Source organism: Papio anubis, chromosome 1 (assembly GCF_008728515.1).
Source record: "Papio anubis isolate 15944 chromosome 1, Panubis1.0, whole genome shotgun sequence".
In the NCBI taxonomy this organism is placed as follows: domain Eukaryota; kingdom Metazoa; phylum Chordata; class Mammalia; order Primates; family Cercopithecidae; genus Papio; species Papio anubis.
Genome location: NC_044976.1, coordinates 156,328,254 through 156,355,141, shown reverse-complemented (window position 1 = coordinate 156,355,141; position 26,888 = coordinate 156,328,254). Strand labels below are relative to the sequence as shown.

The 26,888-nt window shown below is 49.8% G+C and overlaps 1 protein-coding gene across 4 annotated transcripts; it reads right to left on the bottom strand.

The window, feature by feature from the left end:
• Positions 1-2,014: 2,014 nt before the first annotated feature.
• KLHDC8A (kelch domain containing 8A) lies at positions 2,015-22,832 on the bottom strand. Of its 4 annotated transcripts, none has more exons than XM_009188941.4 (7): positions 22,544-22,832; positions 21,872-21,907; positions 8,910-9,474; positions 5,564-5,728; positions 5,120-5,335; positions 4,427-4,528; positions 2,015-3,515 (listed from the first exon to the last, which is right to left on the bottom strand). In XM_009188941.4, the coding sequence occupies exons 3-7, from the start codon at positions 9,283-9,285 to the stop codon at positions 3,322-3,324; spliced, it is 1,053 nt and encodes a 350-aa protein (XP_009187205.1). In that variant the 5' UTR covers positions 9,286-9,474; positions 21,872-21,907; positions 22,544-22,832; the 3' UTR covers positions 2,015-3,321. The 4 variants fall into 4 exon arrangements, with proteins under 4 accessions (XP_009187205.1, XP_009187203.1, XP_031512381.1 ...); XM_009188939.4 differs by lacking the exon at positions 22,544-22,832 and adding an exon at positions 22,311-22,454; XM_031656521.1 differs by lacking the exon at positions 22,544-22,832 and having other exon boundaries at positions 21,872-22,323.
• Between the last annotated feature and the right edge of the window lie 4,056 nt (positions 22,833-26,888).

Sequence of the window (26,888 nt, the reverse complement as noted above, 5' to 3'; positions counted from 1 at the left end):
CTCCTGCCTCAGCCTCCCAAGTAGCTGGGATTACAGGCATGCACCACCACACCTGGCTAATTTTGTATTTTTAGTAGAGATAGGGCTTCTCCATGTTGGTCAGGTTGGTCTCGAACTCCCGACCTCAGGTGATCTGCCCGCCTCGGCCTCCCAAAGTGCTGGGATTACATGCGTGAGCCCCCGCATCTGGCCTCCCTCTTCTTTTAAAGTGCAGTTTGAGATTTATTTCCTGGAAACCTGCACTGAACTCTTCAATTCATCTCAGCTATCTGCAACCACCGTGAGTGGGGTGCCTCTGAGTTGCAATAGCAAAGGCTGACACTGATCAAACAGTAACGGCAGCCATGGTCCCCTGTCTTCCTCCCAAGACTGTAACTGCTCTAGGGCAGGAATCCAGCACCATGCCAGGCACAGAATAGGTGTTAAATGTTAAATAATGGAATGAAAAAGTTAGAAGGAAACTTTCCTGGGGGTATACATTTAGGAATAATCTATGCCCATTTCACATTAGGAAGCCCCTCTCACCCATTCCTTGCTAATACTCACACTCATTCCTTAAGAAACAGTCTCCATCCTTCTAGATTTTGAGATATTTTCAACTTCCTACATAGTATAGCACAGTTGATTTTCTTTCCTTTCCTGTGCTATTTCATGTGAGGCTATGAAGTGCTGTGGTCACAAGTTTTGGAATCAGACCTGGTTCAGTCACTTACGAGCTTGTGACCCTAGAGTCCCAGTTTTCTTACCTGTAAAATGGGAGGATACTACCTACCTTATGGAGTTGATCTGAGGATTGAAGGAAGTGCCTCACCACCTGTGAGACAGCATTATGATTGCTGTTGTGTATATTGGGAAATGAAGACAGGAAAGGTGAGGAGCCTTCCCACGGTGGAAAGGGAACAGGAAAGCCTATGGGGGTGGGGGAGCGAGGCCTGGGCCAGGCCATCTTACCCCAGATCCTGTGCTGCCCCTGTAGCACCATGAGGTACAGGATCACATGGCTTAACAGACATTCAGTATTTCCCTCATTCCTCAGTGAGGCACCCCTAAAGTCTTTCCAGAATGGACTTCCAAGGGGTGAGTCCTTAGCAGATACCAGCTCCAGCCCTGAGTTACCCTCACAGATTCCAGCGGCTAATTCAACCTTTTAGAGCTCTCTGTACTCCCAAGGTTCTGTCTGACCATTTAAAAATGGTTCACTGTCTGGGAATGGTGGCTGAGGGTTGTAATCTAGCACTTTGGGAGGCCAAGGCAGGAGGATCACTTGAGTCTAAGGCCAGTTACTTGGGAGGCTGGGGTGGGAGGATTGCTTGAGCCCGGCTGGAGGGTGCAGTGAACCCTGGTCGCACCACTGCACTCCAGCCTGGACAATAGAGCAAGATCCTGCCTCAAAAAAAAGCTCAGCCGTATCCATGCATATGGGACCACTTTGTGTGCCTGGAAATGCCCCCTCCCATAAGGCTTGGGTTTCTCTTGGAAGGGGTGGAGGCACCCCTGTTGCTAAACACCTTTCTTGGGTAGGGGATTGAGGAGACAGGATGCCTTTGGAAGAGCATCCCCTAACGCACAGTTCCATCATCCCTTATAGTATCTGCAGCTCCTCCAGCTCCTGTTTCTATCAATTACTTCAGGGGCTCAACTCATAGGGATCCAGAAACAGCAGGGGAGGCCTCTCTGCAGTCTCCCCACTAGGGGGCAGCAGCGGCTACCGGAGGCCTCCCAGCCGGGGGAGGGGAAGGGAAATGCTGGGCCAGCAGGTGGCAGTGCCCTTCTTGGACAGAAGTAAGGAAAAAGTCCAAGTACCAAGAGAAAGGGACGGGAAAAAAATCCGTATCCTGTAAAGACCCAGGTTCCACTTGTCCTTGAAGATTGAACTGAAGGTGTCACACTCCCTCCCTCCAGGAGGCTCCCTAGACCCCTCAGATCCAGATAGGTGATCCTCCTCTGTTCCTGCCTCCTGGAGGAATGAATTACACTATCACCTGATGAGTGATACCTGACTCCTCCAGAACCCTTCAGGGCAGGCATTTTATTCATCATTTATTTTAAAAATAACTGAGAGTCAGAAACAGATGCTAAGAGGAGGCACATTCTTCGAGTTTTTTAAAAGAACCCTTTCTACTTTGGATAGGACAAAAATGAGCTTTGGCTGAATGAACTGAGACTAGACATAAGAAGGACTGAGCTGCTGATGAGTTCTGAATGGAAGATTAACATGCAGTCTCAAGGCAGGAGAAGAAGAATATGTGCTGTTTTCCTGGGAGTGGGGTAACTGGTGGTGGCTGTGAGAAGGCAGAGCTCTTCAGAGGGGACAGGCAAGAACAGGTGGTCACTGGGGGCCCTCCTTAGCCTGAGAATGCCGGAGGGATTGTTTTATGGGGTCCTCCCTGCCCCTCAAGACACCCTTCTGCCCCACCCCCACACCAGGGTGCTAGAGAAGTTAGGAATATAGATTTTAATCATTGTGCTGCTGCTATTAACCAGAGTGCAATTAATCCATCTTTTATGGATTTTGATGCCACAGTGTAAATGAGAAGGTTTCACACAGAAACCCTCTGGGGGCCTTCGGTGACAAAAGGGCTAGGCCTCTGGTGGGGAGGGGGTGGAAGAAGGTAAAGTGGAATTAGGAGAGATGTGGGGAGCAGACCCATGGCTGGGAGACTGCTCCTTCTCCATCATCACATGCCCAGCAAGGACCCCAAGAGGAAGGGATTCTTCCTGCCATGGCCTGGGCTGTCCAAGTGAGCCTGACTTCCCTTCCAAGGCAGCTGCCTCTAGCTTCATGTCCAATTCTCGCTGAGTAGATGAGGTCCAGGGTAGGCCCACAGTTGACCACCAAATGGTGAGGAGATATAAACCAAGGGAGGAGAAAGGGGTTTGGAACCCCCAATCATTCTCCATTTTTCATCCTAAGCAACCTTAAAACTAGTTTAGAGCTGGGGAAAGACAGCAACAGCAGTTTATCCTCTCTGTCAGAACTGCTCTACCTGCCTCCTGGAGATGGGGGTGGGGGGAGGTGGGACTCACAGGAGGGAGAGGTAGGAAATATTCCTGTGCCTTTCTGTGCCTGTGCAGTAAGTGGAGACTCTCTTCAGAGTCAGCTCTGCAGCTGGTTGAGTCATCTGTGCCTCTTACAGTTTTCTGAGATTGGTAGGATTTGGAGCTATAGAGAGGTCACTTAGAGCCCCAAGGCCAGACTCCACTGGCTGCTAACAGGAGCTGACATTCTGGGAAGCAGCCCTGACTGCTTGGACAAGATCATTCCTCATGTCAAGAGTGAAGTAATATGGTCCAGGGCAAAGGTACTGGACCCAGAGACAGCTAGGAGTCAGAGACACACAGGGCCTCCACTGCATCACTCAGACCCTGGTTGACACCTCCCACGGCGAGGAGGCAGTTCTTGACGACTATGCTGGAGCAGGCACAGCGGGGTGTGGGCATGGCAGGGAGGATCTCCCATTTGTTCTTCCCTGGGTGGAATGCTTCCGCCGTTTCCAGGACAGTGGGTTGATTCCCTGAAAGTGTCAAGGGAATCAGACCTTACAAAGGAGTCCAACCGCCAATCCACGCCCCACAGTCACCCCATCTTCCTCCCTTGGGCACCCACAAGCAGAAGCCAGGTAAGGTCAACTTCCTTGGCTACAGGATTACTCCCTTTACTAAGCCAGTGGCTTTTGTCAAGCAGCCACTTTGTCCCTCCTACCTTCTTCCTTTCTGTCTCTTTAAGAGTAAGCTTTCTTTCCCTACCCATTGCTTTTCACCAGAGCTTTCTAGCACACTACTGCCTCACTGCTGCCCTTTCTTAAAAAAGCTACCGACATGGTCTAGCTCATACGGTTCCTTCATGCATGAGTAAAGTGGGAGTTTGTCCACACTAAGTAGACTTCGGGTACCTGGAAGCCCTGCTGCCTGGACCTCTCTTCCTTGATGATGGGGGACTTCTCACTTTAGAGTCCCTCCTTCAAAATACCAGTAATCTCTGGCAGAGTTAATATATCAAATCCAAGATTCATCTGTTGAACTTATTTAATCAGATTGCTTTCCTGTTCCATGATTGGGCTGGGTATCCAAGGAGAAGAGATTGGTCAGAGGAAGACCAAGGCGAATCCCCTCCACATTTCGTCTCCAGTCATGCCCGTTTAGGGATCCGTGCTCAGCAAGCCTGTGCTGCACGGCTATGGGTGTCCCTTATTCTCTCTGCGTCACAGTTTCCCCTGTGTAGGAGGACAGAAAGGCCACACCTGGGGCCCATAGTGGATAGGTAATATCCAGGCTGGAAGAAAGGGAGTGCTTTGAATTTTTTGGAGTAAAGTGGTAGGCAGGTGGTCTGCAAGGAGCCAGTACCCTTTCCTGCATATGCAAAGTGCCAAGGATCCACCGAGCACTAGAACCACAATAAATTCCAGCCTGAAAGCGCCATCCTTACCAAGTCCCCCAGCCACTATGACCCGTCCACTCAGAGAGCCAGCCACAAAGTCTGCCCGCCGCTTCTTGAGGAAGAACGATCGTTCCATCTTCAGCCATCCCCCTATAGGCCATGGATAATGGTGGGTTATATAGAGAGAATGAGATACAGACCACTCCCACCAAATACAGATTGTGGCCCAAATAGCTTTCACCCTGGGCAGTGTCTTCACTCTATTTATCCTTTATGCTTGGGGAGTTCCTCCTGCTGTTTGAAATTCTCTGCGGCTTCCCCCTCTCCCATGCTTGCTGCTCTGTAAGGCATCATCATCCCCTACAATGAATCACCTTGACTTTTGCTTAGGAGGCTAATAGAGGCAGTGAGGGTAGGAGTCAGGATCCTTCTGTTTCTCCATCAGTAAAAAGTAAGAAAAATCCCTCTCTGACCTGGTCCTGTGTGAATATTGTAAGAAAAGACAATATAAGTAGAAAAGGGGCTTTGAAAAAAATCAACCAAGCAAAAAGGGGAACTATAGCAATGAAGGAATTTGATTCCAAGAGTAGCCCTGAGTGGAGAGGGGTGCTGAGACTTCCGAGAAGCTTGCTCAGCTGGGTAAACGGCCCTGGAAGATGGCTGGAATGGGTGTAAGGGATGGGGAGCCAGCCAGAAGGGCAGTGGGCAGCCAGAGCTTCCTGGGGAAGGTGACCAGCTCACCCTGTTCCATGTCAAACACGTCCATCGTCCGCAGGAACTTGGGCTGCCGGTAGAGGCGACCTTGCCGCAGGCCTCCCAGGCTGTACAAGTGGCTGTCCAGGGTCACAAAGCTGGAGAAGGCCCGCTTACAGGGAATGTTGGGAAACTTGGTCCAGGAGCGAGTCTCGATGTCAAAGACCTCGAAAGCGTTGACTGCGTACTTGGACTGTCGTCCCCCTGGGGGCCAGAGCAGGATAGAGGTTGGGCAGAAGGGTTGTCCCTGAGGACAGGGACAGCGAAAGGTTTCCCCTTTTGACAGTTATTCATACAGGAAGCTCCCGGTGGGCTGGGCAGTGTGATTATCCCCAGTACCGACGAGATGCTCAGCACACAGGCACTGCTTCCCATGGGAACTGAGTCAAGGGAAGGAAGGAGGGCAGGTATAGAACAGTAACCCATCCTTACCCAGCACGTAGATCTTGGAGCCTCGGAGGAAGGAGGTGGCAGCATATCTCGGGGTGGGCATGGGTGCTAGCGACACCCACATGTCCTTGAGCATGTCATAGTGTTGGAGGTGGCTGTGTGGACGTAGGTCCAGGCCCATCCCGCCTGCTGCATATACTCGGTAATCTAAGACGAAAGGCCATACATGCCCCTGGCTTAGCTCACAGGTACATCAAGATGGGCCCACCAGCATCCATTGCCTCCCATGGCCAGGCCAAGCTTTCAACCACTGCTCAGCCAGAGTGAGTCATATTTGTATCAGTGTGGTTGATAGCACCATTCAAAGAAGTCCCCGCTACAGCTGAGCCTGAGAGCCTGTTTTTGTTTGTTTGTTTTTTAATTTAGATATGATCTCATTCTGTCATCCAAGCTGGAGTGTGGCATAATCCATAATTACGGTTCACTGCAAACTTGACCTCCTGAGCTCAAGAGATCTTCCCACCTCAGCCTCCCAAGTAGCTATGGTGGCATGTACTACAGGTCCATGCCACCATACCCGGCTAATTTTTGTATTTTTTGTAGAGACAGGGTTTTGCCATATTGCCTAGGCTGGTCTCGAACTCTGGGGCTCAAGCAATCCTCTTGCCTCAACCTTCCAAAGTGCTGGGATTGCAGGTGTGAACCACTGCGCCCAGCTGCCTGGGTGTTTTGAAGCCATGGTATGACTACATGCCTTAGTCTTCCTTAGTGTCCAGCCCTTTGGCTAAGCCTGAAACACTGTATGAAGTCTAGGCCTGGAAAACCCTTTGCAGGTCTTGTTCCCTTCACTGTCCTCCTCCCTGGGCAGCCAGAGGGGAAGCCAAAGAGGACAGGTATTCTTTCTTTTTGAGAGAGAGTCTTGTCTTGTCACCCAGGCTGGAGTGCAATGGCATGATGTCAGCTCACTGCAACCTCTGCCTCTCAGGTTCAAGCGATTCTCCTGCCTCAGCCTCCAGAGTAGCTGGGATTACAGATGCCTGCCACCACACCTGGTTACTTTTTTTTGTATTTTTAGTAGAGATGGGGTTTCACCGTGTTGGCCAGGCTGGTCTCGAACTCCTTACCTCAGGTGATCCGCCCACCTTGGCCTCCCAAAGTGTGGAGATTACAGGCATGAGCCACCATGCCTGGCCTCAACGAGTAGAGATATTCTTCTGATGCCCTTTCCCCAGGCATTCACAAACTGGAATTTTTTAGATATGGCAGGGGCCTTTAGAAATAAGATGAGTCATGCTGTCACTGGCCTATGGGACACTGGACTGCTGCTGGTCTCTCTGTGTCTGCCAGCCCCATGAGGGAATACCATCTTCCTTCACACATTGGGAGACTTGTGGGATCCAGGAGTCACTTCGACTAAATGAGATAGGGCTAGGGGTGAATGAGGGTGAAGCTTTGGAGAGAGTGCTGGCCCCTTTAAGAAACCGTGCCTAGGAAGTGAGCTGGGGTACTTTGAGAAGTGAGTCTCCTCTCATTCTCTACTACTCATGACTGTGGGTGGTCTTTCAAAGGACTTCACTACACCAGAGAGGATGGGCAAGGCATCTGTGTTTCCCTGGTTCTCACCCCAGGACCTCCTGAGCCTCTCTTTCTCAGGGAGCCACCCCTGCCTGGGATTCTGTCTGCCAGCAGCCAGTCCTCACTGCTTCTGGCTCCAGGAGGCCTTTATTCTTAAGGTGATTGTAGGGATGAGTACTATTTCCTCCTACTTTCCAGTCTTACTGGAAAAAAAAAAAGCCAACCCTAGCCTGAGGCTGGAAGATGGTGCCTGCTAATGAGGAATTCACCTTGCACAAGCTCCACCCATCCCATCCTGTGTTACTTGAAACACCTCCTCCTGGGAATCCTCCCATCCACTCCTCACTACTATTTTTGTGCCCAATTCTTACTCATCGTTTCAGAACCATCTGGGTGTCCCTGAACTACAAGGCTGGGTCGACAGCACCGGCTCAGTGCCTCCTGAATGATGGCACTTCTGTCACCCTATTCCATCACCCTAATTGCCACATGTTACTGAATAATCTTTGTTTCTTTCAATAGATTGTAGGCCCTTGAGAATCTGTTAAATCTATAGCCCCAGCATCTGGCACACAGGCATGTAAATGCTTATTAAACTAACTCTCGAACTCATTCAGTGCCATAGTAAGAGCACAGATTCAATCATCACTATCTGTGTCACCTCAGACCAGTGGTTTAACTAACTCTTTGGGCCTTACACTGCTTCTCTCTAAAATCAGAGTAATACCAGCACTTACCTCATTGGATAGGTTGTGAGAATCAAAGGGGTTAATGTATACAAAGCACCAATGGTAAGGATTCAATGAACGTTAGTTCTTAATCTTTCAAGACCACTTATCGAGGCCTGGGATGTAGATGTACTTTTTCCCTCCCTGGCTCTCTGTGGGCCTCCAGGCCTTCCATCCTTCTTACTGGGAGGTCACAGAAGCCCCACTGGCTGTGCTGCCATGGGGGATTCTGCAGAGGAGTTTCTCTCTGGTCACCTTCATTGGTCAGATCCAGGCTCCTGAAGGCAGGGAACAGATCTTCTGCCTCTTTCCTTCCTTCCTTGAGCCTGGCACTGTGCCAGGGACAGAGCAGGTGCTCAAGAAATACTGGTTCCCAATCTACAGTAGATTTGACATGCAGCTAGTATGGTTTAGCAGAAGAGGAAGGGAGGAAAAGGAGAGGGAGGGAGGAAAAGGAGAGGGAGGGAAGGTTGCACCCCACTGCAAGCCTCTGCTGCTCAGGTGTGTCTGACCTTGGTGTCTCCTCATTCCCATTGAACCATCTCCCACAAAACCCTTTGTGTTTTAGCAAAAGAGCTTTCAGAGTTCTAGGTTCTGGGCTGTACTAGGCGTGAAAAGAATGAAATGAGGTGCTTTGAGAAAGGAAAATGGGAATCACAAAACCATGTAGTGAGGACATGCATGCACTGAGGACTTAGTGAAATGGGCAAGACGTTTCAGGAGCACAACCCCCAAGAACATTCTGGTCTCCATTAAGCATCTCTGAGACTGGGAGGCAGAGGGGGAGGTTGAAGGTGGAAGAGGCCCCTGGAATCAGGTCCCAAAGCCCTCTCAGTGGGGCCTGGTGACGCTACAAGGATGGAGTGAGCATTGTCAGGACCCCAAATAGGTGTCTGGGGGTGGTGGCACCTGCAAGGCAGGTTTCAGGGGCTGGGGTGTGGCGGCGGGAGGTGCAGGCATTCTGCTGAACGCATGCGGTCTGCAGAAACATGGCACTAAACTCCACAGCCCACAGCAAAGGCGTGTTTCCCTCGTGGCCCCCCACTTCCTTCTCTCTGGCCGCCCTCAGCCCTGGCCCCACTTGCCTTTGGCCGTGACAGAAATGCCCATGGCGGCCTCACGCAGCATGCTCCTCTTCTTCCACTTGCCCTCATCGATGTTGTACATCTCCACGACCTTCAGGGGCAACTGATTGGTGCCCACGCCCCCAATCACCATGATCCGCTTCCCCAGGGCGGTGACGGCCACCCCCGCCCGGGCTGTGGGCAGCGGGGGCAAGGCGGTCCACTGGTCGGCCTCGGGGGAGTAGACCTCGAAGCAGTCCATGGGGACGCCGTTGTCGTCACATCCCCCGATGGCATAGACCTGGCCCCCGGTCTCCAGCAGGGAGCAGTAGACCCGGCGGCTGGGCAGTGGCGCCAGGCGCTTCCACTGGAAGTCCTTGACGTTAGGCACCTCCATGGCAGCCTCGGGGAGCGCCCGGGCGCCGGGAGAGGTGCGAGCGCGGGGGTCCACCGGCTACTCGGCGCCGGCTCCCACGGCCCCTCTGGCCACCTCCATCGGGCTCTCGAGCGCCAGCCCCAGCCAGACGCCGGCCAGTACTTCACTGTGCTCCGAGTCTCAGCGGTCCGGCGGCGTCCACGCCTGGCCCTGCGGGAGGAACGCGGCGAATCAAGGGCAGCCGGGGCCACGCGCCCTCCAGCAGGCACCAGGCGGGCTCGGCAGCCCCTGGTCAACTTCACCCGGAAGACGCGGCGGCGGAGGGCGCCCCCCGGCGGCGGAGGGCGCCCCCCGGCGGCGGCACCACGCCCTGCACCGATTGGTCCCCGCCCCCTCCCCACCCGCTGCTCGGACACTGCCGGAGCGCGCCACGGGCCGGGGCTTTCAGGGGTTCCGGGCGCCGGGCAGTCCCCGGGCGGAGGAAGGAGTTAGCGTCTCTCGGCGTCTACGCCTCTCTTCCCCCGCGCCCCCTCCCCGCAGTCTCGGCGCCCCCGCCCCCGCATCACTTACGCTGCCAGGCCCCGGGAGCGTGGCGGCGAGGCGCAGACGACGCATCACCGGGGAGCCCGGAGCCCCCGCCCGGCTGCACGGGAGCCGGGGAGAGGGCGCTCTGTCCTTCCCCAGTCCGCGCGCCGCTGTCACACATGCAGATGAGGAGATGAAGTGAACAGCAGGAAGGAGAAGCGGAGCCGCCGCCGGGGAGGAAGCCGGCGAGCCCGCTCCGCTCGGTCCCCATCCGCAGCCACCACACCTGTGCAGGAATCCGCGTGCGTCCCGGGACACAGCGTGCTGTGACCTCTTTACAGAAGCCCTGCCGCCCGGGCCCCCGGGGAAGCGCTCACCTTGTCTACAGGGTCAAGGAAAGCAGGGCACTAGAACCAAGCACCCAGATGACGGGCACAGACTCCCTCCGGTGGGGGGGGGGCGGGCTTTTGTGTTTGTTTTGGATGAAGAGGCAGAGAGTCCAATTACCCAGTTTATCTACAGTACACAGACGCAGTTCGTGACAGGCTGACTCAATAGCCAGCTTTGCTTGGGGGGAGGTATTATCATATAGTTTAACCTCATGGAAACAACTTATGTGGGTGCGATGCACGCAGACCTGGCACAGGTACTTTCAAATATAACATATACACCCACTTGCACATAGATGCGTAACTTACACATCACCCTCCCCCCCGAAATAGACACATCCACAGAGACACTGACCAACGATGCACAGACAGACATGTGGACACAGCCAGAGACACCAACATAGACAAACACACACAGGCAGTTTTTCCATCTGCCACACACATGCACAACCCACCACTGCCACCATCACCGTTCACAAGCTTTAGGAAGGGGAAACCTGATGATCAAATCTCCATCCCCGGCACCAACCCACAGAGCTTGACAAACAATCCTTGCAAGCCACCCTGTAATACCCTTTACAGGACAGTAGTCCCCAGTAACAAAGGTGCCCATGAGGCCAGAGAACCACCTGGTCTGGTGGACTGCAAGGCCGATGGGATCTTCCTCCTACCTGGTTCTCTCAAATGTAGCCAAGTCTTGAAAGACCCAGGCTTGGGAGGCTGGAGACCTGGGTTTGAATCTTGCCTCTGAAACTTGTTTAACTACTCTAAGTCTCAGTTTCTTATACAGATAGATAGATAGATCTATATCTATAATATTTTTTGATAGATCCATATCTATATATTTTTTAAACTGCAGTTTTAATTTTGAGAAAATTTTAGATTCACATGCAGCTGTAAGAAAAAATACCCTTTACCCAGTTTCTCCCAATGGCAACATCTTACAAAACTATAGTACAGTATATATCAACTATATAGTACAGTATATATCAACCAGGGTTTTGAAATTGATCAGTCAAGATACAATAGTTCCGGCCGGGTGAGGTAGCTCATACCTGTAATCCAGGCACTTTGGGAGGCCCAGGCAAGCAGATCACTTGAGGTCAGGAGTTTCAGACCAGCCTGGCCAACATGGTGAAACCCCATCTCTACTAAGAATACAAAAAAATTAGCCAGGCATGGTGGCATGCGCCTGTAGTCCCAACTACTTGGGAGACTGAGGTAGGAGGTTCACCTGAACCTGGGAAGCAGAGATTGCAGTGAGCCAATACTGCGCCACTGCACTCCAGCCTGGGTGACAGAGCAAGACTCTGTCTCTAAAAAAAAAAAAAAAAAAAAAACCAAAACCAAAACAAACCTTCCACCCTCAAAATTATACAATCGAGGTGGGGTTTGGTGGCTCATGCCTGTAATCCTAGCACTTTGGGTTGCTGAGGCAGGTGGATCACCTGAGGTCAGGAATTAGAGACCAGCCTGGCCAACATGGTGAAATCTCGTCTCTACTAAAAATACAAAATTAACTGGGTGCAGTGACGCATACCTGTGATCCCAACTACTCAGGAGGCAGAGGCAGGAGAATCACTTGAACCCGGGAGGCAGAGGTTTCAGCAAGCTGAGATTGTACCATTGCACTCCATCCAATGGGCCCATTTTACTACTTTGAGTTCTTGGCTTAAAAATTCCACGTTTTTTAGTTTGAATTCTCTGTGCTTACAAAGTAAACACCTCTAGAACTTTCACAGAGGAAGGCTGTGTCTGTTTTCCCTATTCAATCAGAACTCATAAATTCCAAAAGCATGGGGTGTGAATTAATGAAATTTCACGGAAACACTGAACATTTCCCTTTCGTCCTAGGAGTCTCTAACTGCCTGGAGAAATAGGGAACGGACATTTACCTCAGCTTGAACTGTCTTCACAAAATCAGAACGGGTGATCGGAAAGATTTAAAGCCATAGACCTTCCTCAAAAGGGCTTGTTGGAGTCCATCCTCAGCCTCTTTTGCCCACTGAGTCTTCTACCAAAGCAGTGAGGCCAGGCTTCTTAAATGAGCCCTCACCACCCCAGCTGGGGCAGCTTAATAAGCAGACAGAGTTCCACGCTGTATGTTATATTTGTGTCACCTGTTGAGATCATCTAAGCCCTTGCATGTCCATTTTCTCGTAATCTTAAAACAGCCCTGGGAGGGGTTGCCAAGTAGGTATCGGTATCCACTTTTGACAGATGAGGAATTTGAGCCTTAATGAGATGAAGTGACTTACTTAGGACCATGCAGGCCATTCAGGGTGGGTCCAAGGTATGAATTCCAAATCCAGTACTCCTTCACTTTATCACAATTAAATCACAAATGAAAGAATTGTGCCTTATGAATGAAACCAAGCAGGTCTACTCTCCACTTGGCTTCTGGTCTTTATTCCACCGTGGTGAAGAAAGGAGCCTAGGCTCCCAAGGATATTTCAGCAGCTGCCCATACTGTTTGTGCCAGGCAGTGCAGGTAAGGAAGTGCTGGAATCCAGCCTTAGAATAGGCCCCCATTCTAAACTAAGGCTCATATCCTACAGGCACCATCTTTTATGCAGACCGTGGGATCTAGGGACTCAGACCCTTGGAAAAGTACTAAGAACAGGATGTCTTCCAGACCATGACCTAATTGCTTGTTCTGGAAGTCCTGGCTTCTCTCCATCTCCCCCATCTCTCTTCCTCTCCGCCAGGTAACATCCTTTAGTCCTTACACTGAGTGCACATCGAGGAAGCTTGTAACCTAGCAACTGCCACTTAAGATTCCCTGAGTCACCTGTGGTTTCCACTGCCTGGGCTGAGTGCACCAAGATGGGGCCTTAAGGAGTGCCAAGCAGAGGGAGAGTGTCCAGTGACTCCTTTGATCCCTCCCCACCCTATTCTAGTGTGTAACCATTTTGCTGGTCAGGAAGTTCTTCCTCATGTCAAATCTAAATCCTTCTTGCTCTAAAATCTTGCATAACATTGAGCCAGGGTTTCTCTTTTGCCTTAAAAGGGGTTTGAGTTTTTAGGCTGGATGAGGTGGCTCATGCCTGTAATCCCAGCACTTGGGGAGGCTGAGGCATGTGACTATATGACCCCAGGAGTTCGAGACCAGCCTCAAAAACATAGCGAGACCCTGTCTCTATAAAAAATAAAAGTTATCCGAGCTTTGTGGCACGTAATCCTAGCTACTAGGGAGGCTGAGGTGGGAGGATCACTTGAGCCCAGGAAGTAGAGGCTTCAGTGAACCAAGATTGTCCCACTGCACTCCAGCTTGGGTGACACAGCAAGACCCTGTCTCTCTTTAAAAAAAAAAAAAAGTGTTAGATTTTTTGCCTTGGTCACAAAGTAGGGTGGGAGGTTGGGGAATTAGCGGGGGATGGGGGGAAAGTCATAAAAGCCTCTAAAGATTAGGCCTTTGGTGCTGTGGAGTCTTTATTATAGATATTGATGCATCAATCAAACTTGGGGATGCTCGGCCCCAGAAAAAGTCACTCAGTACATTTTGGGTTTTGGTTTGTTTTTTTTTTTAAAAAAAAGATGGGGTCTTGCGATATTGCCCAAGCTGGATTTGAACTCCTGAGGTCAAGTCATCTTCTTGCCTCAGCCTCCTGAGTAGCAGGGATTACAGGCATGCACCACCTTGGCAGGCTCAGTAAGTCTTGGATTTGTTAAGGTCTAATTTACATACAATGAAATGCACAGTTTTACTCAGTCTCTGTTGTCTGGTAGGCATTCAGCAGGATCCTGTCTTCACCAAACTGCGGTACCTTAAGGGGAAATTGGGGGTGTTGTGGGGGACAGTTCCTTCCCAATAAACCAGGCAGATTCATGGATGCAGTAACTGTGGGAAGGGTTTCAAGGTCTGGTGGAATTCCAAGTGTAGGGAACATTTTGGGGGGATAGGAGGAAAGAGGAGTTGTTTAGTGATTAGCTGCTCCTTAGCCCTCCCTAGAAATACTCTGTACCGGAGTGCCCTCTGCAGGGAACCACGCTGGCTGGAGGCGCACACCAGGAACTCCCCGAGGCCAGGATCACCTTCTTTATGCAGTTTTCTTTCTGCAGCACCCCACAGACCATGTGGTCAGCATCAGGCAGGCGGATCTGAATCCTGGTGCAGCCACCTCCTAGCTGTGTGACTATGCACAAGTCACTTACGTCCTTGAATCTGAGTGTCCTCATCTGTGAAAAAGGGAATAAGAAAATCTACTTTCTAGAAGGAGGTGCCAGGCATAGTTCCTGGGCATGTGGTAGGTACCTCATAAAGACTAGTGTCTTTCTTCCCTTTGCGATGGCAAGTTTCTGTACCTCTGACTTTCAGGGTAGTGTGTCCCCCAAAGCAGGTGCCAGTTTCACAAGATAGGCAGCCCTACCAGGGCCCACACCCTCCTGTAGCCAATCACTTCTGGGCCTGTGTCTTAGACCGGATATCTTTTCTCCTAGCTAGCTGAAATCTCATCTGCTGCAACCTAAATTGCATTCTAATCTGGAGAACAGCTGTGCCCTTCCTTTAGCTAATCACCTTCTCATTCCTTACCAGAAGCGTGGTCCTTATTCAGGGAGTGGGGAGTGAGGCTGACTCATCCAATTAGGACTGAGGCTGCCAGCAGACCAAGGAAAGGGTAGTTCCTCCCCCAGCAGAGAGAAGCCTCATTAGGGCCTCCTCCCCACCAGTCCCAACATCAGCCCAGAGGAAGGATTTAGAGCTCACGTGGACTTGATGGGAGATGGCATGACACAGTTGCCAGCAGTCAGAACCAGGATCTGTATGTGATCACGTGGCACTGCTGCCCTGCAGGTGGAGGGCTGGAGTCCTGCAGAATGGCCTTAGCTATTCAAGTTCCCTTCCTGACCACGCAGCCTTGATTGGAGAGTTGAATCAGCCACATTCCTTCAGCTATCCGCCCTGCTCCCTCCCGCTCCAGTGCTTAGCTGGTGCCTGGAACCTAGAGAGGCTTAGTGGGTATCCGTTAAAGAATGCATCTGTTCATCTGTAAGCACCTTCCTGCCTACTTAGGTAAAATTGGGACATTGGAAAGTGGACCCCAGATATGGGATGATGGGTGAAGGGAGGGGGTCATCTTCGTTTTCAGACTCAGGAGTTGCACAAGGTAGAGAAGAAAGGGTTGGGAAACCGCACACCCCTCTGCTGTTTACTGCGTGCGGGAAGGGATGCTTCTCAAAGACCTCAGCTACTTCCCTGTGCTTATTGAGGAAGTCGTAAGAGGAAATGGGGCTTACAATAAAGCCTGAGGATTTGAGTTATAAACAAGGAAGAATTTCCTGACCAGCAGTGTCAGAAACTTGAAACACCAGCATGAGGTGAGGTGAGAGGCCACGGAGCCACCTCCTCCTCTATTGCCACCCAGTGCATACTAGAAAGACATAGGACAGTCAGAAGACCTCTGCTACATCGTGTTACAATGTAGGCTATGACCTCCAGCCTACGTTTTGTTGTAACCAGCCTGTGCAACTATGGGCAAGTCATATCCATTCTGGTACCTGTCAAATTAGAAGGAAGGAAGGTGAAGAAGAGAGCAGCTGGGGTCCCTCCCAGCTGTAGTGTTCTGTACTCCTGTGGTGCTTTACAGGCTGGGAAGCCCTAGAGAAAGAAGCATTTAGCCATAGTGACAAAGCAGCAGATTCTAGAACGAACATCCTCACATTCTGCCAGGTGATACAATCGCGGAGGTCTGGCCCCACCAGCTCTCACAAGCGCTGCCAGCTACCCCAGGTCCGGTCACCAGTGAGGACTTTATCAGGGCTTCCCCTGGCCACTCTCTCTTGCTACCACCACCCTCCTTTCTCTCCAATCAGCCCAGGACAAGGGAGTGCCTTGTGACAGCTGCAGCTGTGGCAAATGGGCTGGCTCCCTGTAGACGCTGGGCACCCACCTGGATGCCTTATCATGCTTCCTGTTGGGTTTTAACCTTTCTGGGGTGCCTGCTTCCAGGAGAGTATGCAAGGGTTGCAGAGGACGCAAGGGCTCAGGTCATCCTGACCTGGCTCTTTCTCTAAAAGTGAAAATGCGCCCATTTGTCCCAGGTCATCAGGCTGGGGCCCTTAGGGGGCCTAATCTTCACCCCTTCTCATGAGGAGGACAGCAGAGCCTTTATGGAGGCAGCTCTGCAGAGGAGAAGAGGCTATAGGCTGGGGAAGGCTGCAGCAGACCACTCAGACACGGCTCTTTAAATGCCCATTAGTAAGTTAATATTGCCATTTCCAAAGTCAGCAGCATCCTCCATTCTTCTTAATTAAAAAGAGCTCCATGTCCTGGCAGAGCTGAGAGAGGGCTCTGAATGATTTACACACCAGCCCTACTGCTTCCAGTTGGGAAATCAGCAAGGAAGATTGATTGGCAGCTGGGCCAGCCTGCCTGTCACGATGGTGTGCATGCCTACGTGTGCATGTGTGTGTATGCACGCATGTGTATGTGTGTGTGCGTGCATGTGTGTGTGTATGCTGAGGCACTGGGAGCTGGCTCTCTTGCTGGCAGGCTCTGAATGAGCAGGGCCGCAGACCCACAGTCCAGCCCATGGAGCTCTGTAAGCCTAGAGGTAGGGCCTGCTAGAAACAAAAGGCTAAACAAAAGGCTGGCCTGCTCGCTCATCCTCTTCCTAGCAAAACTGCCTTATCTGGAGGACAAAAGCTCATTTGTTGTCTTGTCCCCACCCAGGAGAGAAGGGGTCACTCCCGGAAGATTCCTCTTGTTTCCACGTAGAGCTTCCTCACTTGGTACATAGCATATATTGGACTTTTATTTGATCATCACTGCTCACTTTAAGACGAGACTTTCTCGGCTGGGCGCGGTGGCTCATGCCTGTAATCCCAACACTTTGGGAGGCCGAGGTGGGCGGATCACCTGAGGTTGGGGGTTTGAGACCAGCCTGATCAACATGGAGAAACCCCGTCTCTACTAAAAATACAAAAATTAGCCAGGGATGGTGGCGCATGCCTGTAATCCCAGCTACTCAGAAGGCTGAGGCAGGAGAATTGCTTGAACCCGGGAGTTGGAGGTTGCAGTGAGCCGAGATAGTGCCATTGCACTCCAGCCTGGGCAATAAGAGCAAAACTCTGTCTCAAAAGGGCTTTCTCATGGCCCACCTCCCGCCTCTCTTTCCTTGCCTCCCTCCTAACTCCAAATTTTGTCTGACCCTGACATCCAGCGGGATCCAAGACTCTGGGCCCTTTATGGGGCTGAGAAGGGGATGACGAGGTTCACAGTTTAGGCTGTTTAGGCTGGCATGACACTCTGCCTGGGCCCTCCAAAGAGCTGGGAAGTGAGATCAGTCACCCTGAAAGGTCCCAGGCCTCTTTGCCTCTCTCACCAGGCCTTGGGGCAGCCTTGTTGTCCGTCCCATGCCTCTACTCACCTCTAAGAGCCCACCAGCCTCCCTGGGTGCCAGAGAGGGAGGTCCTGCTCACTCTCCAGATGGAAGGAAGTGCCTGGTCACTGGGGCAGGACCTGTACAGAGGTAGGGAGTGGCTTTTGCTCTCTCCTCACCTCTCCCCTTCTCCTCTGGCACTTCACACACACACACACACACACACACACACACACACACATACACCCCTTGTCCCCAGAGAAAGGACCAGGCAGAGGCACACTGGAGAGGAGGGGGTGGGGACTGGAGCACAGGAATCATCCAGTGCTTTGCTTTCACCCCCGCTCCCTAGGGAGACGGCAATCTGCCGCAGCAGCAAGGTTGCCATCTGGCATGCTGACCTGTGCTCTCTGTGCTGGAGACAGGAGAGGCGGGGGACCCGTGATGGGCTGGCTGCGAGTGCCTTGTGTGTATGTGTGTCTAAGAAGCCATGAGAGTCCGGAAAGGTGAGAACCAGGCCAAGGTTTGGGTGAATCAAAGGATCTGCCTGTCCTTATCACTCGGCATTCCCGGGGCTGGTGGGTGTGTACCTGAGGATCTCTAAGGAGCCCCAGGGAGCCTGCATTTCTCTCCCAGTGAAGGAGGGAGTGGCAGGGCCTTGGCCCTTGAGCATCCTCCTATAGTCTGTCACCAGGAGAATGTGGCTGCCTGCTTAGCACCCAGGAACCGCCAGTCCATCCCCGCACATCGCTAGGCAAGAAACAGAGTGACACTTCTATTCACACCCAGACCTAACAACTGCCTCCACGAGGAACCACTAGGGATCCCGTGTGTCCTTTGTTCCTCCCTAGTCCTGGCCCAGAAAGGACTATTTTCTTCCTTGGATGACATCTCCCTGCTTTGGTCTCAGTCTTGGAAGTTATGTTCTGAGAGATTCCTTGATACAAGTCCCCGCTAAATCACAGGTTCTACCTCAGTGCAGGAGACAGCAAACTATGACGAGGGCCAACCCTGGCCTGCTGCCTGTTTCTGTGTGGCCTGAAATCTAAGAACGATTTTTACATTTTTAAATGATTGGGGAAAAAATCAAAAGAAAAATATTTTGGGATACATGAAAGTGATATGAAATTCACATTTCAGCATCTATAAATAAAGTTATATTGGAACACAGCCACACTCATTCATTTACGTGTTGTCTATGGCGGCTTTCCCACTACGACAGCAGAGTGGAGTAGTTGCAACAGAGAGCGCATGGCCCGCAAAGCGTAAAATATTTACTATCTGACCCTTTACAGAAAATGTTTGTGCCCTCCCCCGGACCTCAGGCTGTTTTAAGGGAACAAGGGGAATGCCACCTTATTCTTTTCGTTTTTTGTTTTCTTGTTTGCATGATACAGGGTCTCTGTCGCCCAGGCTGGAGTGCAGTGGCACCATCATGGCTCACTGCAGGCTCCTGGGCCCAGTCGATCCTCCTGCCTCAGCCTCCTGAGTAGCTGGGACTATAGACACGCACCACTCCCAGCTTGCCACCTTATTCTTGAACATACTTCGCACCACCGTGGCATGTTAAGTTGACAAGGCAATATCTAGTGGCAATAAAGGAAATGAACATTTTGAGGGCCCTTCCTGTATACCAAGGACATTTTCTCTGTTTATCACATAATCTCTACAACAACCTTGAGAGAAACAAGCACTAAGAGGTCTGTTTACATAATGAAGGAATGGGGAAGATTAGGAAACTCGACAAAGCTATTAGAGTTAGGCAGAACAGGATCCTGGATTCAAACTCAGATCTGCGTAACCCCACAGCCCATATCCTCTCCAGGCCACCAGATTCTAAGATGACCACCAGCAGTCCAGCGAGGACCCACCCAAATGGCTGCTGGTTTGGGCTGCCCCCATGAACAGGCAGGGCAGTTGGAACTTAGGCTTTAGGGACCCAGGCCCCACCTCAGCTCCCTCCACCTCAGAGCCTGGTCCTGAGCATGGGCCACAGGCAAGTCAACAACAGTGACGGCTCCACATCAGCGCCATCTCCCTTTTCTTGCCTTCTTCCTCAACCTTTGCTATCTATTTTCATCACCTTTTAGCTTTCCTTTGGGAAGATTAAATTTGCATTTAAATAGAAAACCTCTTGAATGACTCTGGTGTAACGTTAAAGTACTAATTACAAATTCATTCCTCTTTAAAAATTAAAGCACTTCAGTTCATCTCAGGGGTGATGGACAGCAGCAGAAACGCTTGGTATTGATGTGTCATGAATATTGAGCTGTTTATTGCAAAGTGCTTACAATCCCCCACCAGCAGAGGGCAGACAGGAGATGTTCTCAAGACCTATGCGGGAGATGTCTTGGGAGCCTAAAATCTGCTAAAAATAAATATCCGAAAGCAGTAATCTTTGAGAGAAAATAGAAGATGGCCAGTGGGATGGAAGCTGCTGGGGGTAGGGTGGGAGCACCCAGAAGTCTTCAGGTTGCCAGTTTGCTCAGTTGCTTATAAGTGTCTCAAGGCAGGTGCATATCTGTTGTATTCACCACTCTTTCCCATCAGCAAAACTAATGCCTGGCATTCAGTGGGGACCCAAGAAATATTTGCTGAATGAATGAGTGAATGAATGAATGAATGGATGAATAAGGCAATTAATCTTGATGGGCGAGATCATTCATTCAACTACTACAGTGAGTCAGGCATTGCACTTGATAATTTACATGTCTCTTTGTTAAATGATTGATTCCTTTGGATTTTTCCCAGGACCATGCATATGACACACAAATTCTCCTTTCTCCTGAAGAATTGCACTTGGTATTTTACCTCCCGATTTCACAGGTGACAAACAAACTCAGAGAGGTGAAGCGATTAGCCTCAGAGCACCCAGTTCAATCTGAAGCTCAGCCAGGACCTGAATGCTGGTCTCAGGCTCTGAGCCTGGCTCTCTATGAAGTGTATCACTCCCCCTCATCCTGGTGCTGGGCTGGTTATTCCAGTGTTCACAGTGTCACACCCTAATCTTGGCCCTTGTCCTCAAGATGCTGGGAGCCCAAAGTCCAGTCCAGCCTCTCAGCCAGGCTTAATGTCTGGGCTCCAGCCAAACCACTCTATTGCCTGATGCCCAATAGGCCTTTCATTTCCTGCCTCCATGCCTGGCTTTGTGCTTTCTGCTTCATATGCTCCGTCCTGCTTGTTGACATCCTATTCATCCTTCAGGGCCTGGCCCGAATGCCGCCTCCTCCATGCCTTGCATGATCCCTGCAGGCAAGAGTCATTTTTCCCTTTTCTATAGAACTTCCTCTGTAACTGTGTTAGCATGATAATAACCACCACCCATTATTCTCAACACCACACTACATTCTTTACATATTTTGTATAATTTGAACCACATAAAAAGCCAATAATAATAACAATAATAATCATTAACAAGTATATGGTGCTCAGTATGTGTCATGAACTGATCAGAGTTTTATGTGTGTGTGAGTTGTGTGTGTGTATAATTTAGCCTATAAAGTAGGCACTATTATTATTGTCATTTTACAAAGGTGAAAACTGAAATTGAGAGAAGTTAAATGACTTGTCCAAGGTCACACAACCAGAACAGGGATGTGAATTCCAGCTTGTCTGGCCCCAGAATCCCCATACCTATCTATGTAGATATTCTTTCTTACCAGGTGGTAAGCAATGGAAGGCAGGAACCATGTTATGTGCCATGGTCGTCAAAGCACAATCCCTTCAGAGCCAAGTGTAGCAATGTGTGTGTACATAGTAGATATTCCATAAGTTTTAAAAATCTTAATTTTAGACGCAGGGGACATGTGTGCAGGTTTGTCACAAGGGTGTATTTTGTGATGCTGCGGTTTGGGTTTCTATTGATCCCGTCACCTGGATAGTGAACATAGTAACCTAATAGGAAGTTTTTCAGCCCTTGTCCCCCTCCCTCCCTCCTTTTTGAGTCCCCAGCGTCTATTGTTCCCATCTTGATGTCCATCTGCGTACAGGGTTTACCTCCCACATTTGTAAGTGACAATATGCAATATTTGGTTTTCTGTTTGATATTCCATAAAGTTGAGCCGAATTCGGATCAGAAGCCAGAAGTTCTGGAGGTTGGCTGTATGTTGGTCAGTCTGTGCCCTGGACGGCAATCTTTGGAGTTAAGTAGCTGGGTTAAGACCAGGTGGGAAGAAACCTTTAACTTCAAAGCCAGAGAGGCCCAGCTGAGGAGAAAAAGCCCTTGAAGACCCTTGCCCCTCCTGACCCCCATGCCAGCCTGTCTGACCTGGGCAGCCCTCCTCTCACGGACACCACTGCCTATCTCCCCACCACCAGGCACTCAGAATGCCAAGACATCACTCTGCATAGATGGATTGAAATAAAACTTACCTGACTAGGGGGAAAAGGAGGACACCCGGCGATCATCTGCAAAAGACAAAGAAGGGGAGGGGCCTGGAGAGGGTCGAGCAGGTGTTGGCTTTGAGGCTTGTCCTAGGAGCAGACTGGGAATAGAGTCGGCAAGGTCCCCAGGGTCCCCAGGGCTTCCTCCACAATTGATGAGTCCACTGCTGCTGCCTCTGGCTGATCGACTGGGATGCAGCCAGGCCTCTATGCACAGGGCATGAGGCCAGCCCCGCCCTGAATGCACAGAAACTTGGGGTCCCTGAGTTCCAGGAGGCGTGACCCCCCTACTGAGAGGGCCTTAGCCAGCTCATCAGAGCCCCAGTGTCTCCGTGCCTCTCCCTCCACCCAGTCTCAGCTACAAAGAGAGCGGGTGAGGGGGCGGACACGCTCACACACACAGACAATAACTACCATGGAAACTAACCAACAAAAAGAAGATTTAGGGAGCCGGACTCCTCTGCCAGATGGGAGAGAATGGAGGGAAGAGAGAAAGGGGCTGTCCTTTGCAACGCTGCCAGTTATGCAAAGGGCAAATATGCACCTCAGCCCTAATCCAACAATTGCAGATTTTTCCCTCCTCTGGGGTGGGGCTGTGGGTAAAAAGCAGAGAAGTGGGTTGACCTTTTTATATGAAGGTCCCAAAAAGCCACGCCATACCTTTGCCTTTCCATGCACAGAGGAGGCATCAGTGGTCCAGCGTGGGTGCGAAATTCCCGAGGAAATGCTCAGCACCGCTGGCAAAGCGAAACTCGAAACTCGTTCCACAAAGCAACGTGTTTTACCAGGTCAAGCTGAACCTCAGCGCAATTTGATCACTTTACTTGGGCAGATGGCTTGAAGGACTTTCTTAGATGAAAATCCCTGTGTTTAGTGGGTAGCAAAACAAGGCTTTTCTTCAAGCCTAACCTTTTCTATCTATGATGTTAAAGCTGACTGCCCATAGTTTAAAGAAAGCCGGGGATGGAGGGGGTGCTAGCATAGATATGGGACATGTGGCTTTCCTTCCGATGGCCTTTAGTTCTGTTTGGGGGGATTTTTCTCTCTGGGATAAAAGAAAATCTAATGAGGGAACTTAAAAAAAATTCTCTGGAAGTACTGTAAGGGAAATAAGGCAATCTGAGCATCGGAAATCCTGCTCTAACTCTTTAGCTGTGTGACCTTGGGGTTTCTTCATCTGTAAAATGGGACCAATGGGGTTGTAGAGAGGAATAAATGAGGTAATATGTGTAACATGCTTAGAACGGTGCCTGGCTCATAGTATTTGCCGTTATTATTGCTATTGTTGTTAATCTTTCTGATCCTCCCTTTCCTCAGCTATAAAATTGAGCCAGTGGCACCAATCTCTCATAGAGATTAAATGTGAGGATGAATCATGCCGTTATAACTGATAGAGTGGTGGTTATAGGGGTGTATACATTTGTCAAAACCCATCAAACTGTGGGTTTTATTGTGTGTAATTTATACCTCAATTTTTAAAAATATAGGTTTATATCACCAGGTAAAGCAGCCATGAGAATCTAGAACATAGGAAATATTTATTCCCTTCTTCTTCCCTAGCCATCTTTTCAGGAAGAGAGGAAAGAGAAAGTGAATGTTAGAAGTAAGAAGTAAAATAGAGAATTGCTGGGCGCAGTAGCTCATGCCCATAATCCCAGCACTTTGGGAGGCCAAGGTGGGAGGATCACTTGAGACTAGTCTGGGCAACATGGCAAAACCCCACCTCTACAGGAAATACAAAAATTAGCCAGGTATGGTGGTGTGTACCTTGGTCCCAGCTACTTGGGAGGCTGAAGTGGGAGGATCATTTGAGCCTGAGGAAGTTGAGGCTGCAGTGAACTGAGAACACGCCACTACATGCCAGCTGGGTGACAGAGTAAGACCCTGTCTCAAAAAAAAAGTAAAAAGGAGGATTGCATAGGCAAGAGGCCATATTGATTTTGTAGGTAACGGGCCACCTATTGAGACTCAGATATTCTGGCTATTTCCTAAGGCTTGAATATCAGTCTCTCAGCTGCAGAGGCAACACCTGGGTAACTGAGTTGCCTTTATTAACACTCTCCTAATTTCATAACCTGGTATAAGAAAGTGAACTGCACTGCAGGGTGCTTCCTACATCTGTTCTGGAAGCCTTTTCATCACTATTACTTCTCCACCACAATTATCCCTTTGTCTCCCAGACTCCCTGCTGGGCTGCACTTTGGTTCCTGAACAAGGCGACCTGGGGACCATTGGCTGCAGGGTATCACTCCTAATGAAGTGTTGGCCAGGGCAGACAGCTATCCATCAGAACAGCCCACAATGAACTGAGTTAGATATACATGGAAGAGACTGCTACAACCTAATTAAAGAGGAATTGTGTGTGTGTGTGCGTGTGTGTGTGTGTGTGTGTGTGAAGGGACTGGGAGGATGGAGAATAGTATGTAATTAAGAATCAAGTAAAGGTAATCCTTAGAGATAGACTATAGACCTCAAGCTAACAGCTTGCCTGAACCATAGCTGCTTGGGTGATAGTGGAGATTGGAGTCATGCTGCCAAGTGGTCCTAAACCAAAGGGAAACTTGCCATTTGTCTCTGTTTGTTCTATGGGGTGAAGTCTATAAATAAATAAATAAGATAATTCACATCTGAGAACAATTTAAACTCAATTTGTAAATATCCGTTCTAAGCAAATATGGATGGACGATGGCTCTTCTGTTCTGTTTGGGGTTACAAGATTGAAAAACAGGCAAATGCAAAGATGATGATGAAGAGCCTTCAAAGACGAAATCCTTTCAGGATCATGACTCTCATCTCTCCAGAAATGTTTATATCTAGGGACAGGGGAGAAAGGAGGATGAGTTCAGATTGTGATAACTAAGATAATCACTAAGATGATTGTAGCCCTACATTACAATTCTTGAATGTCAAACCCTGGAGATGAAGAGATCTAACATTTAGCCCAGAACCTTTCCAATGATGAAAACAAGCAACAACTCTTTTGGCATTGGTCTGATATTCAGTGACACAATAAAGTTTGTTCCAGCCGAAATTAGCAGGCTGGGGTCCAGGTTAAAAAGCAAACAAAGAAAGCAGCCAGAGGCAGCTGGGATTCTGGGACAGAGATAAGTCACAAAGCTGGGTTTATCTGCAGGGGTCAGGATTGATCAGCTCAGTGTGTATTTCCAAGGCTCTTCTCTACTCAGCCACCCCTCCCCACTCAAAAAAACAAGAGGCCCACACCGAAATACAAAAAGGTGCTGGATCTAAAATCCTGCCTAATTTAAGCTCTGCTCACAAAGGAGGCCAGAGAGCAGAGGGAGGGGTGGAAATCAAATAAGTAAATGTCAGCCCTGCAGTTGGGTAGAAGCCATTAGCCAGGCAGAGCATCCAATTAGAAGCCATTGAATTAGAGCAGTGAAAGAAGGGCCTCACGTCAGAGGACACTGCGGGGAGGGCCGGCACAAGTGGGCAGGAAGGAACGCGGGGTGGCGATCAATGGAGGATTACCGGAAGATGTGCAAATGGCAGGAACAGATGCCTTCCAAATGACAGGGCACCCGGTCCAGATACTCTACATAAAATGCCCACATGGTTCCTTTGTCCTCCCCCAAATTCTGTCTGAGGGAGTCCAGCCATCTCATGGGCTATTTTGGAAAACACTTCTCCCTTTTGCCTCAACCCAGAGATAAAATGGGCAGCTCTCAGCCACTCTCAGATTAATCCGAACAGACAAAGAAGGGGAGCAAATCCCTTGGCAAATGGTGCCTGGGAGATTTCATTTTTCCGCTTTGCAGTACAAACCTACTCAAACAGATGCTAAAATACAAAGCAAAGTTTGTTCACATGGAGATGTTTTCATTTAAAACTATAATATTACTTTATTTTGTAATCAGTAATTGTCAATGCTCAATCTTTTTTTTTTTTTAAACAAATTCTCATTTCCTTGTTCAGAGAAGAAAAAGATTCACATTTCCTTCCTTTCTCCTAAATTGGAAGATTTCAGATTCAGTCTCTTAGAAGCCATATAATTTGCCTGTGATGCCCATGTGCCACTGATCCTAGAATTTAGGGAGAAAAGTCCACTCTGAAAATAAAAATAGAAAGTAGTTCTGATTCAGGACACTCGAGTCTTACGTATTCATTGAACAACCAGCTAATGGCATCTTCTGAGTACGCAGCATGAGCTGGCAGAGCACCTTGGTCTGGTGCTCAGAAAGCTTCCAGGCTCAGGCGGGGTGAAGACACAGGGCTCACCTCTGCAGAGTGGAAGGAAGCATGTGCTATGGGACACATGATGGGTCTGTTCGTTGTGCTTTGGGAGTGGCGAGGAAGAAGTAATCATAACTATCAGAGGATGCCAGAGAAGACCTTGTGAGAGAAGTGTCTTTGAGTGGGACCTTCGAAGAGGTGTCAGATTTGGGCCAAATTGAGAGGGAGGCGGACATTCCAAGCAGATACAGTGGATCCATGTTGCAGACTGGAGTGTGGCTGAGACTAACTGTAGGGCTGCGAGATACAACATGAGATTGCCCAGTTAAATTTGAATATTTAGGATATACCAAAAAATGATTTGTTGTTTGAAAATCAGATTTAAGTGAGTATCTTATTTTTTACCCACTGTCTACTATTCCTAGAAATTTCTTTTTGTTTTTGGTAGGATTGGGATCTCACTTTGTTGCCCAGGCTGGTCTGGAACTCCTGGACTCGACTGAACCTCCCACCTCAGCCTTCCAAAGTGCTGGAATTCCAGGCATGAGCCACCACGCCTGGCCCAACATTTTTATTTCCTGAATCTGGCAACCTCACGACAACAGCAAATGACCACTCTCATACCTGGAGTCTCCTGCAGCCTGCCCAACTCCAAAGTTGCCTTGTGAGTTCTGAAAGGAACTGGGAATGGTAGCCCTTGCATGGATGTCATGTTAGATGACCAGGCACGGTGACTGACACCTGTAATCCCAGCTACTTGGGAGACTGAGGCAGGAAAATGGTTGAAGCCAGGAGTTCGAGACAAGCCTGGGCA